This window comes from Aphelocoma coerulescens (genome assembly GCF_041296385.1).
Source record: "Aphelocoma coerulescens isolate FSJ_1873_10779 chromosome Z unlocalized genomic scaffold, UR_Acoe_1.0 ChrZ, whole genome shotgun sequence".
Classification (NCBI taxonomy): Eukaryota; Metazoa; Chordata; class Aves; order Passeriformes; family Corvidae; genus Aphelocoma; species Aphelocoma coerulescens.
In genome coordinates this window covers 43,473,876-43,493,564 of record NW_027184085.1, presented here as the reverse complement: position 1 = coordinate 43,493,564, position 19,689 = coordinate 43,473,876, and the positions used below count along the sequence as shown (strand labels likewise).

The following is a 19,689-nucleotide window of genomic DNA, read 5'->3' as shown; positions in this document are numbered from 1 at the left end:
AAATTAGATGCAAAGACAGCCAAAGAAAGTTTGATGTGATTAGCAGCAATTTCAGAAATAATAGTGCAATATGTCTTATTAGCATTACTGTCAAAAACTGACAGCATAATGTGGCAATTAATTTGGCCGTAAGGGTAACGTCAGAAGATCATCTGATTGTGTCCTGACACTCAGGAGTTAATACCTTAAACATTATACCCTTAATTAGACAAATAGATTATATGATTTATGCCATAATTTTAAATAAACTGGGTCATTAGCAGAGTGAAATGCAATTCCTATGTCCCTAACGAGTCTGAGAATCTTCTACCAAAGTAGACTTCATTGAGTTTCTCCAAAGACTGCAATAAGCCCAGCTCAAATCAAATGGTCAAGAATTGCTTTTGCAACACAACAAAGCAGTCCTTGTTGCTGCCTTGCAGTAGGAGGTACACTGATCTATTCCCATTTGGAGCCATTCTGGCACCATGAGGTTTGCATACCTCCTGTTATTCCATAGTCCTGCATTACAAGTGGGAGGGTTTGCATTATGTCGGCTATATACATATATATATACACACACATTTATAAATAAAAAGGGCACTTACACTGGCAGAAAATCACTTATTGTGTCTCCTTTTCTTCATGTAGCTGATACTACTATGCTGACAAAAATGATGTTTCTTACAAGTATGTATAGACAGTGTTACCAGCATAGGACTGTCCAAGTCTGGTAAGATGCTTTTTGTGGTGGTTCTGGGTTTAGAACTCAACTAAATATCTCGGTTCACTTAAAAACCAACAAATCAACCAACCGACCCACCAAATAACACCTCCAAAACCAAACTCCACATTATAGCAAATTGAGTAAAGAGTATTCAATTATTTGAAATATATTTTGTAAGAAAAGAGTCAATGCCTTGATGGGAATTCTAATATGAAATATTAGAAATATTGCTCATTCAGTGCAAACTGTTGAGTACATACAGATAAACAGAATTGTCAGACTCTTAACAGTGCTTATGCTATGGAAGGGCATATATTTGGTTTTAAAATACTGCCAAAAAATGTGGATTTGCTGCAAAACCACACAACTTATTTTTATATATAATTTGCCTGATAGAGTTCATTACTTACCTATTTTTGCCAGGCTTTCATGCATCATTGTTAACTATATATGGCAAAAATACGTAGCAACAGGTGCCTTTATGGGATGGTGGATGACAGAGAAACTAACTGATGGCTTTTGGAGTAATGACAAGAGTGTTATCTGTGATTCAAAAAAAACATGTTACCATGATTACCACAATTTCCATTCATTTTCCCGTTTATTCTGCCTTTCTTGTTTATTCTTTTCTCTTTGCTAATAACAAAACATACTTGCATTCCAAATTTTTTTAAATTGGTAATATTAAGTGAGGAAGTCACTGTTGCTGAAACTAGTCATGTCACCTTAGAATTCTGTTGAATCCAATAACACGTACTGACTTTAGTAATCTGAGCACAGTTTTATACTAGATATGTGAAATGTTACTGTAGGAGGGTTTAAAACAACATTGGACTTGTTAAGCTATTGGTATTGAAAGCATAGAAATTAAACATGCAGGCTTTAGCCATTGAAAATCTGGAAAATTACTTAAATTTTTCTCCAAACACAGGACACAATCACAGTAATTTTAAAATTGATGAGATCATTAAATACTTGCCTATCTACCCAATTATTTCAGAACTTTTTTTTCCAAAGTGATTTCTACTAGGCAGCTTACAGTACTTTTCTAAATACATGTGTCTTCTACTATATGCTAATAATTTTCTTCACTGGGTGGGCTGTACTTTAATAGTAATACACTTGATCAGTACTACTCCTTTTTTTTTTTTTTTTTTTTACCAGACAAGCTTTTTTCACAGCTTTTGCAGCTTAGGCAGAAACACCTGTGCTATACCAGTCCTAGCTCATAAGAAACTGTGATGACAGATTAATTTGTGCCAGACTGTATTCCCCATGTTTGAGGATTCAATTTTACTGGTATGGAATAGCATGAAGATGGATCTCTGGGGAGGCGTGCCTGCGCATTAGCTCACTCTGACAGCTTCTTGCTCTGAAGGAATATGGGAATAGAATGCTACCTCAGATATTGCTCTAGTTACATTTGAATGATAAGACTTCCCAGTAACTTAAGAAAATTCATAGACAGAAAAATGGACATGAACATCAAAATTGTCTTCTGATATTTAACTTTCTTCTATCAAGAAAAACTACCAGCTATCAGCTTTTGTGGGTGCATAAAGAGCTAATAATGTCATTCATTAAAATGTCAGAATTAAAAGGTATTTATTTATTTGTCTGCTTCTAAAACAAGCATGTAGTTTGCCTTTCATTTCACTAACATTACAATGAAAATCAATGCTTCTAGAATACAATTCTATTGTGGTATTAAATGAATACCATGTGTGTGGCTGAAAAAGACATCTCTTAAATATCTCCATCAGCTGCATTTCATAGTGCAAACTTTGGAAAAAATTTCCTAAATTTTAAAAATAAAAGTTTTAAAGAAATCCCAAATTGGCAGTAAACACTGTATATCCTAAATGAGACACTGCAATTTAGGGAGTTGGAGTGGATTAAACCAATCAGATAGAGTGAGATACAGGGAGAAAAGATTAGGTTTCAAACACTTTACAGTCTTCTGGTAGACTTGTAATTATCCCTGGCTATGTAAATTTTCACAAGAAAGTGGGATTAAGTCCTGAGAAATTAAAAAAAAAAAAAAAAAGTGAGAAACAAAACACTAGCTATAAAAATGTGGACTGTGCTCCAGATTTGTGAGTGGATCCTTATTTCTGCAATAATCTAAATGAAAATCTTGGATACAAAGAGACTAAGAGATTGTAATTTTGGAAAAGTCTGGATTAAAATTCCAAAGGTATGGCACATTTTGAAGTCCTAATACTCAGTGCCCTTCCACCTGTAACCTTCCACCTTTACCATATTTTTTATTGTTCTAAGCATATATATATATGTGTATAAATATATATATATATTTATATATATATTTATATATAAATTTCTATCCGATTGCAGACGAACAGCCTTTGGGGAGGTCTTATAGAAGCCTTCCAGTATCTGAATGAGGCTTCAAGAAAGTGTGGAGAACGACTTTTTACAAGGCCATGGAGTGATAGGACAAGGGAAAATGGCTTTAAACTGGAGAAGCATAGATTTAAACTGGATATTAGGAAGAAGTTTTTTACTGTGAGGGTGGTGAGGCACTGGAACAGGTTCCCAGAGAAACTGTGGATGCCCCATGCCTGGAAGTGCGTATGGCCAGGCTGGATGGGGGTCTGAGCAACCTGGTCTAGTGGGAAGTGTCCCTGCCCATGACAGGGACTTGGAACTAGACAGTCTTTAAGGTCCCTTCCAATGCAAACTGTTCTGCAGTTCTGTGATACTAAACAAGAGAGACCTAAGTTCCTGCTTCATTTGCAGCTATCATGCATCAGGAGCAGAGTTGCTCATTTCACAGCTGAGTAGCTGAAGGAAATGGAGTTGCTGCAGGCATTGTTTCAGTGCCTAGCTCATGAGCTCAAATGCTGAGTGAAATTCACAGGATACCACAACAGAGCCTTAAAAAATGTGAGGGAAGAATTATAAGCCTGCAAATAAGATCCACAGAAGTCATCTCAAAGAGCAAGAACTGCCTAAATTGACTAGTAGGGAACAGTGAGAAGATTATGTCTTAAATCCATCTCCTGTCAGCACGTAGGCATCTAATTCTCATTTGCTGGGAGCACAGAGATAATTGAGCTCTCACCTAGAATTACACAAAACCAAGTTTTTTTGCAAATGCTTGTAATTCTACAGATTGCCATGAAAAATGTAGCCATATACGTTCAGCTCAGTTTCTGTACAAGCATTTAATTAGAATCATAAATAAAAGAGAGAAAATAATTTATTGATAACATGTGAAAGCTCTGCAATCAGTTATATATCTCTGCAGTAACAAAGACATATTCTGTCACAAGATAAGAACAACCTCTTGGAGTACAAAAAAATAACTCCAGTTCCATTTTGCTAGCCACAAAAATCCAGTATTTGTGAAGAGAAGCTTATATCTACCCAAATTCCCATAATCTGCCATTAACAAAGAGGTTTTGTTGGGAAATTTGCAGATAAAAGCAATATGAAGTATGATTCACCATTGTCTCAGTCTGATTTTGGTAGATCTCTGCTACAACGAGGAGTCCCTATGCCATTTTTCAGGTATATTCTGAGCTAGCTTGAGATACTAAGTTTTCTCCAGAGGTACAGATTATGTTTAAAGACACTCCTCGTTTGCTGTATTAAAATGAGAAATGTGGCATACAGAAAGCAAATGTTTGTGAAATATTTTTGAGATCACTCACTTTGTTCAGCTAGCTCATAATATTAAACACTACCTAACTAAAATGTTGATCCTGTAGTCTGTATTTTTCTTGAACGTCTCTATGTGATGTTCAGTACAAGTTCTTCTTAGACAACTTTTGACCTAGTTAAGATAATCTCTGCCGTGCTTTCGTAAAGAATAATGTCAGAAAAGGACTTTCTAAAAACTGCTTGTAGACTGTCTCGGTTTGAAAGACAGGTGTCTGCTAAGGAAGGCAGAAGCCTCCCTTGAAGTGGCAGATATAACCCCTTTCCCTCTGAGTTATTATGATTTTGAAATCAAGGGTCTTTAGGCAAAGATGTGGGAAATAGGAATAACAGTTCTTTACTAGATATAGATATAGATATAGATATATAACCAGTCGAACAAAACAACAACAACTCTGGCAGTAACAGCAAACACAAACCCAGTCCCAGCCTTCTCGGCTGTCGGGCCCTTTCCCCTCGGGTGCAGTTCCGCTCGCAGCCGGCAGGGGCGCTGGCGGCTCCCAGTGAGCAGGGCAGGTGCGATGGTTCCCCCGTGGCTGCAGGGGGCGCTCCGGAGCGAGCTCGGGGAGCATGCGGCACCGGTGACCTGGGATCCCGGGGAAGGATGGAACAAAAAAGCTTCACACACCGCTGGGCAGCCGATCCTGGACTCCCGGAACAGCAGGCTGGAACGGCAGGCACAAACACAAATCCTGGGTGGCAGACGAGATGTATCCAAAAGGGGAACCCCCCGGGGCTCCAGGCAGGCAGGGTGAGCACGGCTACAACGCAGCGAAGGCTCGAAACAGCAGCGGGGCAGGGTGGCCACAGCCCAGCCTCCAGCAGGGCAGGGAAAGCAGCCTTGGGATCCCGGTGTTGTTTCCAGCAGAAAGGAAAGACGCCGAAAACGGGAACCAGCAGCTCTTCTCTCCGCGGCTTCTCTCTCCAGACGCTGACAGCGAACTCCCAACACGCCCAGGTGAAACAAAGAGTAGCCAGGCCCACCCCACCCCCAAACCCCAAACGGGCTGCTTTTGTCTTAAGTACAGTCATTTGTCCCCTAGCAACATGCATATGGGAGAAAATTCCTTTAACAGAAAAAAAACTAGGACTAAACTAAAACCCCAACATAGACAAAACATTTTCCAGGACAGATTGAGGACACTCAGGGAATTACCAATAGCTTTTTATTTACACAGCCGGCCAGTGGGTGACCACAACCCTCATGTTAGCTGTGCTGTACATGCTTTGTTGGCAATTTCCACAGTTACATTCAGAACCTGTATATTCAGGCATATTCAGAATTTAAGTGGAAATCATTCTTTCTGCAACCCATTAATCACAGTATCTTGCTTTCTGTCACCATCATCCTGTCTCTATTTAAAAAATTAATACTCCAAGTATAGGAGCCAGCAGTACATTAAAACTGCACAGTGAAATCAACAGAAGCATTACGCTAGATAGCATTGTTGCATTTATTAAAAGGCCTGTTGCATTCAATAAAATATTAAAACGAAAATGTATGACTTGTTTTGATGATATTCTGTTGTAAAAATAGTTCTACACATATGTTTCTTAATCTGCAAGAGAATTAGGTATTTGCTGTGATATTAAGATTGGAGTCACTAAGAAGGAGTTATTTGAAAAAATTATGTCATTTCCAAAACTGCAGCTTTTAAAAACCTTACTACAAGCTTTTCGAACAAATAGAGTTTGTTTTATAACTGCTAATTCACACATCTGGCAGGTGCTGGTCATTTCAGAGGTTCTCACTGCAAATTCTCACATTACACCGGGCGACACAGACAGCTCAAAGCCATAACCTTGCATTCAGCACTGGATTTCTGCTTTTGTTTCCTTTTCTGAATCCCAAACAATCCATGTAGTCATTCCATTTTTAAATAAACCCCAAATATTATTAAGAAAAATGGAAATTATTTCAGCTATTGAAATTCTTAGTAACACTGAGGAAACCATTAAGTGGAACCCACAGAAACACACACAGGAAATAATATTATCCCTGCATATTCCATTGCATCATTCTTTGTTAATGAGACCCTGTCCAAATTAATGATGTTTTTAGTCTTAACTTTCAAAAAATACTCTTTTTGCAGCCCGTCATTGAACAGTCACAGAAACCCTATTCCTCGTGGTAGAAATCCCTGCAAAGAGCTTTAAGAAAAACAAAATGCTTTTTTTTTTCCTTCCTTGCTTCAGCTTTTATTTGTGTGCTACAGCAATAAAGCCTGACTCCAGAAACAGTGTTGCAACTACTAAAGGTCTCATACACATTTATGTATGTGTTTGCAAAATGGGTCAACTGCCAGGCTGCTTCACTCGTATGAATACGACCTATTAATTGTGCAGGTGGCGGCAGACCTGGAGTGACGATGAGGTTATTCATCCTGATCTCTCAGAGATACTTACAATGGATGCTAGCTAAAAATATCTGTGCTACAGACCTCTTCTTTCTCCTATGTTCTGTTATTCCATTTTTTTTTTTAAAAAGCTACTTTTAAGGTAACAGGAGGCTACGGACAATTTTTTGGTAATGCAAAATCACTCATGGATTAAGGAGCCCTGGAATTAAACCTATGAATCTCCTGAGAAATGAAAACCACATTCTGCTAATGCAGAAGTTTGTTAGGCAGATGTTCCCAATGACAGTAATCAAGTTAGAAAGCTTTTGAAAGAGCTATTGAGTTAGTAAATTACATCCTCAAAATAAAATATTTAGAACTGGGAAACTGAGGACTGGAGTGACTGATTTAAAAATAGATAAAATGGAGATAAATGCTGACAGTAAAAGAACAGACAGAAAATATTTCTTTTCTCTTTAAAAACCTTTGACAGTTTCCTCTCTCTTACAATTGGCTGATACATTTCATATCAGTGGAACTACACTTTCCAATGTAGGTCAAAGCCTGCCAAAGAGGAAAGCATGTCAAAAGAAAATGCAAAGGCACAATGTGATAGAAGCACCTTGTTGATTTGGGTAGCTATTCACTTTGAGAAAGGAGCAGAGGGCAAGAATTCTGTTGTATATAAATTCACATTACAGAGTTTAGCTGTAACTAGTTGTGGTGGTTTTGGTCGGGGTATAATTTATTATGTCATCACAGTGTCAAGTATGGGGCTGTGTTGTTGATCTGCGCTGAGCACAGGGTTGATAATATAGAGATGTTTTTGTTATTGCTGAGCAGGGCTTGCACAGAGCCAAGGCCTTTTCTGTTTGTCATACTGCCATGATGGCAAGGAATTTGAGGGTGCATGGGAGGCTGGGAGGAGACACAGCCAGGACAGGTGACCCCAACTGACCAAAGGGGATTTCATATCATATCCCACGTATATACACCACATCATGCTCAGTATATGTACTGGGCGGAAGAAGGAGGAAGAAAAGGTTTGGAGGGATTTGTCATTTGTCTTCCCAAGTAACCATCACATGTAATGGGCCCCTGCTCTCTTGGAGATGGCTAAATGCCTGCCTGCACATGGGAAGCACTGAATGAATTTCTTGTTTTGAGTTGCTTGTTTGTATTCCTTTTGCTTTCCCAATTAAACTGGCTTTACCTCAACCCACTGGCTTTATCTCAACCCCTAAGTTTTCCAGCTTTTATCCTTACAGTTCTTTCCCCAGTCCTGCTGATGTGGGAGTGAGTGAGCGGCTGCGTAGGGCTAGGTTGCTGGCTGGGATGAAACCATGACAGTAATCTATTTTTATTTTAAAAAGTTGAAGGCTAATTGTTCATCTGATGATGTATGTGCCAAATCTATAGCATACTTCATGCTTCATACTTCATGCTACACACTACACAATTACAGACCTCATGTCAAAACCTTTTGTGCATCAACAGGCTCTTCAATCTGTTTTCACAGGGGTCTGGCACCCAGCTGCGGGGGAAGAGAGGGCAAGCTGCCTCCTAAGGCCCTTCCTGCCTTTGATAGGGAGGTGCTTCTCTCCTCAGACATTTGAGTGATCTTTGATGGATGTTATGGGTATCACTGAGCCCTGACGGTACCTTGCTGATTCTAAGCACGAAACTAGGCAAGGAAGGCTAGAGACCAGCATGGCTTAGTAGGGAACTGCTGGTCAAAATAAAAGGAAAGAGGCAAATGCATAAGCAGTAGAAATGACAACAGGTAACCTGGGAAAAGTATAGGCATGAAGTCCGGTTGTATAGGATTGAGTGAGGAAGTTGAGGAAGACCAAGGCAAAGCTAGAACTGAACCTAGCAAGGAATGCGAAGAATAACAGGAGGGTCTTCTACAGGTATGCTAACCAGAAAAGGAAGGTCAAAGAACCTTCCCATGTCCTTATAAATAATGCTGGAAAACTGTTAACAATGGGTGAGGGGAAGGATGATGTACTCAACAATTTTTTGCCTCAGTTTTCAATGGCTACCTCTGTTTTCACATCTCTCGAGTGGATGGACAGCAGAATGGGGACTGTGGGAGCAAAGTTCCTCCCATGGTAAGCGAAGATCTGGTTCATGACCCCCTGAGGAATCTAAATGCATGTAAGTCTGTGGGACCAAATGAGGTGCATCCCAGAATCCTGAGGGAATTGGCTGATGTAGTTGCCAAGCCACTCTCCATGGTATTTAAAAAATCATGGTGATCAGGGGAAATCCCAGGTGACTGGAAAAAGGGCAAGAAACACTGTACCCATCTTTTAAAAGGGTAGAAAGGAGAACCCTGGCAACCTCACCTCTGTGCCTGGGAAGACCATGGAACAGATTCTTCTAGAAGCTGTGCTAAGGCACATGGAGAACAGGGAGGTGATTCAAGACAGCCAGCATGGCTTCACCAAGGGCAAGTCCCGCCTGATCAACCCAGTGGCCTTGAATGATGGAGTGACCACGTTAGTGGACAATTGGAAGGGTTAAGATGTCATTTATCTGAACTTCTGTAAAGTCTTTGACATGGTTTCCCACAACTTCCCTATCTCTAAATTACAGAGAGATGGATTTGACTGGTGAACTGTTCAGTGGATAAGGAATTGGTTGGATGACCACATCCAGAAGGTGGTGGTCAACAGCTCAGAGTCCTGACAGACATCGGTAACAAGTCCCTCAGGGGTCCATACAGGGATCAGTATTATTTAATTATAATCTTCATTATATTCAGTATCTTCATTGATGACACAGACGTCAGGATTGAGTGCACCCTCAGCAAATTTGCAGATAACGCCAACCTGAGTGGTGCAGCTGAGACACCTGAAGGACAGAATGGCATCCAGAGAGATCTGGACAAGACAGAATTCCCACTATCCATGGGAATCTCATGATTTTTAACAAGACCAAGTGCAAGGTGTTGCACCTGGCCTATGGCAACCCCTGGTACCAGCACAGGCTGGGGATGAACAGATGGAGAGCAGCCCTGGGGAGAAGGACTTGGGGGTGCTGGTGGGTGAGAGGCTGGACATGACCCAGCCATGGGCACTCACAGCCCAGAGAGCCAAATGTGCCCTGGGCTGCATCCAAAGCATCGTGGGCAGCAGGGGAGGGAGGGGATTCTGCCCCTCTGCTCTGCTCTGGTGAGACCCCACCTGGAACACTGCATCCAGCTCTGGGGTCCCAGCACAGGAAGGACAGGGACCTGTTGGAGTGGGTACAGAGGAGGGACACCAGTCTGTTTAAAGGGATGGAGCATTTCTCTTATGAGGAATGGCTGAGGGAATTGTGATTGTTCAACCTGGAAAAGAGAAGGCTTCTGGGTGACCTAACTGTGACCTTCCAGGACATAAAGGGGGCCTACAAGAAGTCTGGAGAGGAAACTTTTACAAGGATGTGACAGAACAAGGGGGAATGGCTTTAAATGGAAAGAGAGTAGGTTTAGATTAGCTGTTAGGAAGAAATTCTTTGCTGTGAGGGTGGTGAAGCACTGGAACAGGTTGCCCAGGAAATTGTGGGTGTCCCACCCTGGAAATGTTCAAGGCCAGGCTGGATGGGCATTTGAGCAACCTGGTCTAGTGAAAGGTGTCCCTGTCCAAAGCAGGGAGCATGGGGGTAGATGACCTTTAAGGTCCATTCCAATGCAGGCCATTTTATGATTCTGTGATTCTATGATTGTAACCCTGACCTGCTGTCCTGACTTTGGCTTGACCTGGGATCTTTCCTCATTGCTAGAGACTGGGCTGTTCTTAAACTGCTCTGCTTTTCTGGTCTGACTGCTGCTGGACTGTGTCCTTGATGGTTAAAGCACTGCCTCAAACTGGATTGCTCCCATCCCCAGTGCCTGAGCAGTATTTTCCTGGTGGAACAGCCTACACATACAGAGCAAACCCTTCACAGAGAGTCAGCTATTTCTAGAATCCCAAAACAGACAGTTCAGAAGGTTTTGCAGCCCATAAAAACAGGTGTATTATGAAAAATGCCATTAGTAACTATTCCTGGAGGTTTCTTTTAATTTAAATAATGCCGTTGGCTGAATTTAATGTCTTCAAAGAGTTGACTAAGAACTAAGCTAAACCGGAGAGGAAAAGGATAGTTATTGCAAACTTGGTTCTGCCTTCAGACTGTGACAACTCAATCAACTCATCTTTGATAGCTGAAGAAGAGCTTAAATGTTCTGATTATTAAAATGTATCAAATAATTTCCTTTCTCTAATCAGTACACTACTGCTTTAGTTATTACAAAAAGGTCACACAGTTTACAATTAGAAGCAAAGTAGGTATTAAATTAATAAAACAGTGATAGTTTGAGAAAATGAACAGCGTTTGTGATTCCATGTACAACACTTACAAAGACAGTATAATTCAATAAATTGAACTACTCTCATTTGTGGAAGAAGTGTCCCATTTTACCAAATGCCCTTGACACAACTTATAACTTCTAGCATGGGAAAGGCTACATATATATAGAACTACATCAGGTTTGTACTATTAGATATTAGTTATATGAACACATAGGTATACACTTATTACAGCTATTGTTCAAAAAAGCAAAAGCCATGACAGCTGGGGACAGAAACCGGATGCCAAAGCATGAAGACAACAGCAGAGGTGGCAACAAAACTGGAAAGGAAGAGGACCTGGAAGCCACTCATTCACGAACAAACACCTAATTTGCAGGAGAAAATCTTCAAAGTTTGACAAACTAGTTCCTTGGGGAACCTAGACTTGTCTCATAGCTTCCTAGATCTTTGTCCAGTCAACTAGAAAGACTGGGAAGGTCTATAACTGCTAAGATGTGACTAGATGAAAAGATACCACCCGATGAGTAGTACACAAATTCTTCCAAGTATGAATGCAAAAGGTTTGTTGAGATTGTGGAAACTCTACAAATGCCCCAAATGGAGCATTTCCGGGTTATAAACAAAATAATAATAAAAAACCCACAACAACAACAAAACAACAAAGTGGCACCTGAATGTGTAACAGGATTACAGGACTAAAAGAGTTATGCTGAAGTGGAGAGAAACAACACAACCCAAAGGAGGAAGGACTTGCACAGAAAATTCTTTCAAGAGTGGTTTGTGACTAAAGCTTATTTGATCTAAAAATGTGCCAGTCATCAAAGTCATAAAATTAAACTGTGGATCAAGCAACAGGCACAGTAAAGACAACACTCAAAACTATGGAAACTGGTGTCCCATGTGACCAAACATTATTAGTTGAAAGGAAAATTTAAGGAGAAACTGAATAACCCCCAAAACCTAATATATATAAAGATGATGGAAGAGTGACTGCAAAAGATGCAGATCAATTAAATCATAAAAGAAATGCTGTAAGTTTTCAGGCTTATCAGCCTGCAGACAACAAAACAGATTCTAAGATCTCTGCCACTGTCATTAGCTAGTCTGACACCAGGAGATGAAAAAGGCCCTCTCCTATTTGGTCTCTGTTTGACTGGTAAAGCATGTTTGTACACTTACATCAATGACACTGCAAATCTTTTGGTAATAAACATATCTCAAAAGGAAACTTAACTGAATTTTTTGACCAACATCTGGTGCAATTCCAAATTATTCTGTGCCCTGAAAATATATAGTCACAATACTTAATCTTGAAGAACTAATTACCAAATTCTGATAACTTTGTCTGCTGTGTTTTGTGATTCAGACAAAGGCAAAACATACTCACTAAGACGGTGCTTAAACAGAATTACCATACCACATTTAATGCTAGTAATGAAGACACATGTAATTATTTATATTGGTGGAAATGTGGGGCTACCATATCTGAAAATAGGTCTAAGACACTTTATCGTCACATATCACTGTGAAAACAGTTGTATGACTATCCGTGAGTAAGCTCTTTATATATTTTTCTACATTCTACCTTTATATATTTCATGAGTAGAAAGCTGGGCTGGTTTATCCAAGAAAACTTGAACATGGCTGCCTCATAATAGCGTAAATGTTCCCAACTTAAATCCTTTAAATTCCTACAGAAAAAACCAGCTGAGTTTGGTAATTAAGCTTCTATTGTAGCATCATCATTTTAATAAAATTTGCTTTAGCAAAAGAAAGAAAAAAACAGTTTAAATTCAGCAGAGTGCTTTGACAGTGGTATTTTTTTCCATAAGAACTTGAATTTTCACATTTTTGGTACTAGTAAAATAAAAATAGGGTCTTGTCTATATTTTAGCTCTGCCTCATGGCATTATATTACAGTCGGACTCAATGATCATACTGGTCTATTCAAACATAAACAATTCTATGACTATGATTCCATGGCTACCATTGTCACATTCTACTTACTATCCTGTTCCAAGTGCTGTTATAGATAGGAAAGGAATTTAGGATATCAAAATACAGCCTAAATGACATGATGTGGTTAACACTGAATTTCTAGCAGAAGCAACATTTTTCTTTATTGTGTACAAGGACTGATGACACATTACTTGCAATGTGAAATGCCAAAGAGATGTGTTACAAATGCTGTTACACACCTGTGTTACTCAAACTGAGAAAAAAGTACCATGTTTGCTTTAAGTTAATGTAATGGGGATCATTGGATATTTTTCCTCTGTGGTGCATCATACTCTCCTGCATTATAGTCTTTTCTTTCTGTGAAGCAAAAAATGCTATGCTGGATTTTGTAGGTGAGCTAAGCCTCATATTTGTAATAGTGTGATACCTCTGCAGCTGCCACAGGAGCTGTATGATTAAGAGACACATGAAAGGTTATTGAATCCAACTTACATACAGCTGGTGGTGCTAGGAAAGCATGCTTCCCAAGTTTGTATCTCAGGGTGATCCCTTGATAACGGAAGATGACCAAAGCCGGCAAGGAAAAACAAAGTCTGAAATCTGCTTGCTCCTGAAGTGATTTCCTCTATGGGCCAATACTCTCCAAGCACAGGCAGCTACTCAAAAAGAAAGAAAGAAAGAAAGAAGAAAATTTAAACCACCTGTGAAAAGACTGACTGTGAAGCTGTGGTGTAAGAGAGAGAATTTGAAACATGAAAAGATCCAAGGCAGTACAATATGATACAAGCAGAGACAAGACACAGACCAAGGCCAAGATTACCTGTCACTTGGTAAGGACAGATGGGTTGTGTGGTAAGGAAAGCAGCTATGGCTGTTGCCTTTTTGTGTGTGCACGGACCTGGCAGCTGTGCTCCTCTGCCTGAGAGACCTCATGCAGGGAGGGAGGATCTGCCCTGCTCTGCGTCTCTGGGTCCTCGACCTGCGGGGCAACAGCGGGAGCAATGGTCAGCTGCAGTAGAAAAACCCCTCGTTATCCAGGTTTCGGATGAATGCGGGTACTGCCTTGCCAGTTCCTTGTCATTGCATAAATTTAATCCTGTTAGCAAAACTTTTTCTGTTATTTAAGTAAGCTTGAATCTGGCGAACATACTAAAATACATTATGTGTTCTGCATAATAATGGAGCGATTTTTATCCAGTTGTATTCATTATAGACAGCAGTTGTAGAAAAGTAAGGACTTGCTATGGCCTATTTTGTTAATACAGATATATCTATCTTGCTATAATGGAAAAAGGAAATCCATTTAAAAGGCACCATTAATCCACAAAACCACTACCCATGCTATGTTTTAAAAGTATATTAAATTTTGGAACTGCACTCAATTAAAATAAAGTACAAATTAAGAAATGGAAACCAATTTAAGTCACAGAAAATAAATAGAATTCACTGGTGTATTCAATTTGTCACCTTTTCTTTTGGAAAACTGGAACTTAATCAAGTCAGCTAATGACTAGGCCATAAAATTGTTCACCCCATATTCCTCTACTGTAGCAGCATTAATGGCTGTTTGTATCAATAAATTAAATCTGCAGAACAGTAAGCATGGACAAATAATTAAAATAAGCCCTGAACCCTGGCTACTGGACATTTTTTATAGCTGACAGGTGGAATAAAGTTATATATAATTCACCTAATACTCCTAAATATTCACCTCATTTTAGAGGTGAAAATTTCTTTTTCTTCCCAGCTAAATATTGTCCTATGCAGGATGGGATCCAGTGTTTAAACCAAACGCAGTTGGACAGGCTCTTCACTCTTTAAGAAGTATTTCTTAACCACAGAGATGTGTTCAGTTAGACTGAATACATAAGTTTTACACTATCTTCTTTGGAAAGGAGGTGGAAATTCTGTATGAAACCACTGATTTCACTGGCAGTAAGAGAAGACAGAAACAATGAATATTTTAGACTTGTGATTGAATCCTTTTAAAACCTTAGTATGTGTTATTTCTGCCTAGACACAGTATAACTTCAATGTTTTTCCTGTAATGTGCAGGTGCCATTACACATTTGTTTCTTAGGTAGTGTATAAAATAATCACTTCATGTTGCTTCAGCGTCTAGTGAGTACACAGGTGAGTAAATAAATAACTGCAAAAGACTACTTATGCTTGCAATTTTCACATCAAATCATATCAACAGAGTATTTTCTAGTGAAAAAATCCAACAAACCAATAAACTAGTGAAAACATAATTCTGTCATTTAACAAAACAGCTCCAAATTTCTGTTTTCAGTAAAGCCTGAGAACAACTTTCAAAGAATCATAGAATGGCCTGGGGTTGGAAGAGACCTTAAAGATCACCTAGCTCCAAACCCCCGGCTTTGAACAGGGACACCTTTCACTAGACCAGGTTGCTCAAGAATTCCATCTAGCCTGGCCTTGAACACTTCCAGGGATGGGACATCCACTGTTTCTCTGGGCAGCCCGTTCCTCACAGTAGAGAATTTCCTCCTCATACCTAATCTAAACCTACTCTCGTCCAGTTTGAAGACATTTACCCTTTGCACTGTCACTACATGCCCTGTTAAAAGTCCCTCTCCATCTTTCTTGTAGGCCCCCTCCAGGTACTGGAGCGCTGCAATTAGGTTACCCTAGTCTTCTCTTCTCCAGGCTGAAAAATTCCAATTCTCTTAGTCTTTCCTCACAGGAGAGCTGCTCCATCCTCCTAATCAACTCTGTGCTTCAGTTTGTTGATATTTAGCCAGGCAGACATGCATTAACCTTGATGGTGCTGCCACTGCATTGGCATAGTGCATGAAAGCATCCACTTGTTTTTAACAGAGAGTATTTTCCTTCTATGCATGTATCACACGACTCAGATATTTTTCCCCAAGCACACTTTAGTATAACAGAAAAATCTGGTAATTATGGCAAAAATACGGGCAACAATTTCAGCTGTCAGTCATTCCTGGAGTAAAAATAAACATAGTAGAGAGCACGAAGCTGGGAAGGAAAAAACACGGGGATGCGTTCTATTCTGCTGACTTCCCCCCATCCGTGGATGGAGCTGCAGGCTCGGGGCCGCTGCTCGGGCACCTCCCGCTCTTCAGAAACCGGCAATTCCGAAAGAAGCCTCGTGCGAGAATTGAAGCTACCAGTTCCCCGTCCAGATCGGGGTGGATCACTCTCCAAAGCAACCGGGCACGTTTCAGGCTCTACCAACAGGTTTCCTCCCCAGCTTCCACGGGACGCGGCCGCGCGTCCCCGCTGTGGATGGGCCCGGCGTCCGCCCGCGCTCCGAGCGCGCCCTGCCCCGCGCCCCCCGCGGCGGGCTCTGCCCCGGGGCACGACCCTGCGAGGGCCCCGCCGGCCGTGCTGGGGCCGCCACAGCGGCGGTGTCCCTTTGCCCCGCTCTGGGAGACACGGGCTCCCTCCGCCGGCCCGGACGAGGGCGGGAGCTCCCGCCTGGGACTGCTCCTCTCACCGTCCGCCTGAGCAGCGAAGGCACCGTCTCCCCCGCCCAAAGGAACCCGCGTTCGCCCCACAGAGGCGCCCGGCGGCGCCCTCGACCCCGTGGGGTTCCGGGGCAGGGCCGAGCCCCATAGCAGGGAGGAGGAGCAGGAGCAGCCGCGGCGGGGATTGGGGCCCGCCGGCACCGCCCGGCCGGCCTGGGGGAGGAGGCGGCGGGAGGAGGAGCGGCGGCAGGGACCGCAGCGAGCTGGCGGGGCTCGGCGCGGCGGTCCCTGAAGATGGCGGCGGCGGAGCCGGGCGCTGCTCCGGGCGGCGGGGGCTGCGCGCCAGCGGGCGGCGGCTCCGTGCCCGTCCTCTTCTGCTTTTCGGTTTTCGCGCGGCCCTCCAGTGTGCCCCACGGCGCTGGCTACGAGCTGCTGATCCAGAAGTTCCTCAGCCTGTACGGGGACCAGATAGACATGCACCGCAAGTTCGTGGTGCAGCTCTTCGCCGAGGAGTGGAGCCAGTACATCGACCTGCCGAAGGGCTTCCTGGTCAACGAGCGCTGCAAGGTGCGCCTGGTCCCGCTGCAGATCCAGGTGAGACCCGGCGGCGCGGCAGTGCCGGCCGCCACAGGTGCGTGTGAGGGCGGGCAGTCCCGCCGCGGCAGCTCCCGGCCCCTTCCGGGAGAAACGGGGGATTCTGGAGCGGGCTGGGACTGTGGGCGCAGCCCCCACAGCCCGCGCTGACTGGCTTCTCCGTGGAAACTTTTGTTTTTGTAAGGCGGGGAGGCAGGTGCGCTTTGCGCCAGACGCGTGTGGTAACTGGGCTTTGCGTTCAGAGAGCCAGAACTTACTTGGCGTCATGAATGGGAAAACAAGTCAGGTCGCTGAAGTAATCGATGCTCTCTGTTAAATCAGGCGGCTAGTGCTACCCGGCCTTAACCGGAGGTAATGCTGCAAGGTAGAAACTCAAGGGGTGCCGGTGACGTGTGCTGTGCCAGAACTCGGCACCTTGGATTGTAGTTCGTCAGGACCTCTGTACCCCTCTTGGCCTCTAAAAGCCCTTTTCGACATACAGGTTTATAGCTGTATAGTTCTGTAGCCACAAACCAGGAAGCCAGACTGCCAGACAGACGCAGTTACAGATGTTCTCCTATGAAGATACCTTTATGCCCACTAGAGATTGGTGCAAGCTGTGCTGTAATACTTCCATTCAGAACACATTGCTTCTTCCTTTTTCCAGTATCCAAGAATTCAACTTAAAAAAACTCAACAAACCAAAACAAATCCCAGTAATAAGCTCCACATCATTGTTGTTTTCATTCAGAACATTCTTTTTAAATTTATAATTAAGAAGTTTTAGTTTGTCTAGCTGACGTTTCTAAGAAGTTGGAAAAGTGGTATCATAAAAGCTGAAACATTGATTGTCTCTCTTAATGTTTTCAGAAATGGCTAATAAATGCTGTTTGTAAACTCTGCTTAATCATAGTGTCTTGTACCCATAAACTCTCAGGGTGGCCTGTTTGCTTACACTGTACATCAAGAATGCCTTTGGAATCTTTTTTTTTTTTTCCTTAAGTCTATGAATGGAAAGAATGGTTGAGAAGAGCAAACTAGTTTAATAACTTATTTTATTCTTTATTATTAACTCTCATACACTCATCATATTCAGTTTAAAACTTTTTCTGTGTTGTAAACAGAATTTACGGGGGCCCAATCAGAAAAACTGGAAAGGGACAGTGTTTCCAACTTGCAAAAAGAGTTGATACGGGTGCTAATTAAAGCAAGGGTTTTAAAAACAGAATTTGTGTAATCTGGGCATGTAACAGTGTTGCAGGTTAGAATTTTGATTCTTATTTGTGCACGCATAACACTACTCTGCAAAGACTCTCTGGCAGATGCCTTCTGCACTGAAACTGTAAATGCAGCCCAAGCATTTGTAGCAGAACATATCTGTTGGAATAAAGGTCAGTATTGAGACAAGGAAGGATACATCATTCCCAGGGTGCAAATGTGCTAAACAGCTTTGGCTGCAGAGATTCAGGATGAACCAGTATTTTATGCATTATTTCCTGTTTGATTGCCTGTCTATACCAGTCCTGATGTGACAGTTGCAGCTGCTGATATGAATAGGATGGTATTTGTGGGTTATTCCTTGATATGTTTCAGCAGCTGTGAATGAGCTGAAGACATCTCAACTGAGACATTACAATGATGTCAGTCAGCTTGCCTTAAGCCAGAGACAGGTGCTCAGAGATCACTTGTTTGAGGAATATTTGGTATGATACAGACACAGCTGTGCTTTTTAAGACCTTTAGGACTTAGTGATGGGAATATTATACTTGCTGTATATTCATTCAGGCATTGCCACTTATATTATATGCCCTTTTTTCCCTTCACTCCCTCCCTCCTTTCCTCCCTTCCTCCCTCCCTCATATTTTATCTGCAGTTACACACAACATTGATTTGTTAACTCTGTGTGTGGCGTATTCAGTTGAATCACTGTTTTGGATGTATGTTTCAAGAGGGACAACTTTTGCTTGCTGCTGTGATTAGACTTGCATATTTAGGAAGATATTTTTGGTTTGAAATTAGAACTCACAGATGCTAGCATCTGTATCCCTAGACAATAATTTCAGTGTTTTTATATGCATGTTTTTTGAAGCACATGTATGCATTTAGTTGGAGGTGGCATTTTAACCTTTAGGGCAGCTAGTGCCCATAAGCTCTGGAATGGTATCCTTCTGTTTTGATTCCTGTGCAGACCTGTCATAGAAGGATGCCTTTTGATGCAATAGCTCACAAAATGTCAGCATCAAATGATGTTTGACTGGGCTGTTTCAATTTCCAGTCCCTGCAGCTGAGGGGGCCAGTAATCCCATGGAGAAATTGCCATATGCTGCCCTTGGAAAGCCACTCCATGAACTCAGTTCAAGGCTTGGTCTTTACTGGGACATTTGCTCCCCAGTTGTTTTATGCCTTTGTACCATCCTCATATATGTACATTTGTTTATTTTGGGTGTCCTGACATGAAACAGCCATTTAAGGTTTTGATGGCCCCACAGTGTTAGGCAGGCTGGTGGGGTGCGCTACATAGTGATGTTCTGCCTGGCTGCCACTCCTCAACTCACATCGCTTCAACCACAGACTTGCAGTGAAGAGGGACATTTCCTCAGGCCTTTCCCAACTGGAGGGACTGAGTACTAGCT

At 42.0% G+C, this 19,689-nt stretch overlaps 1 protein-coding gene and 1 long non-coding RNA gene across 5 annotated transcripts in view; one reads left to right on the top strand and one right to left on the bottom strand.

Annotated features, from left to right (window-relative positions):
* Nucleotides 1–3,948: 3,948 nt before the first annotated feature.
* On the bottom strand, nt 3,949–16,591 carry LOC138103015 (uncharacterized). Of its 3 annotated transcripts, none has more exons than XR_011147637.1 (3): nt 16,513–16,591; nt 13,849–14,007; nt 3,949–13,684 (listed from the first exon to the last, which is right to left on the bottom strand). It is a non-coding gene; the product is annotated as an uncharacterized lncRNA (long non-coding RNA). The 3 variants fall into 3 exon arrangements; XR_011147636.1 differs by lacking the exon at nt 16,513–16,591 and adding an exon at nt 14,740–15,855; XR_011147638.1 differs by lacking the exon at nt 16,513–16,591 and adding an exon at nt 14,740–15,855 and having other exon boundaries at nt 13,927–14,007.
* The window catches only part of ISOC1 (isochorismatase domain containing 1), a 16,963-nt gene continuing 13,242 nt past the window's right edge, over nt 15,969–19,689 (top strand). Inside the window, exon 1 of one of the 2 annotated variants that reach the window (XR_011147635.1) lies at nt 15,969–17,077. Coding sequence is in view for 1 of the 2 variants with exons in the window: in XM_069000946.1 (XP_068857047.1) it covers nt 16,778–17,077 (300 nt within the window). In the remaining variant the exon portion in view is untranslated. The remainder of the gene's footprint in view (nt 17,078–19,689) is intronic. The other variant, XM_069000946.1, reaches the window with a different exon arrangement.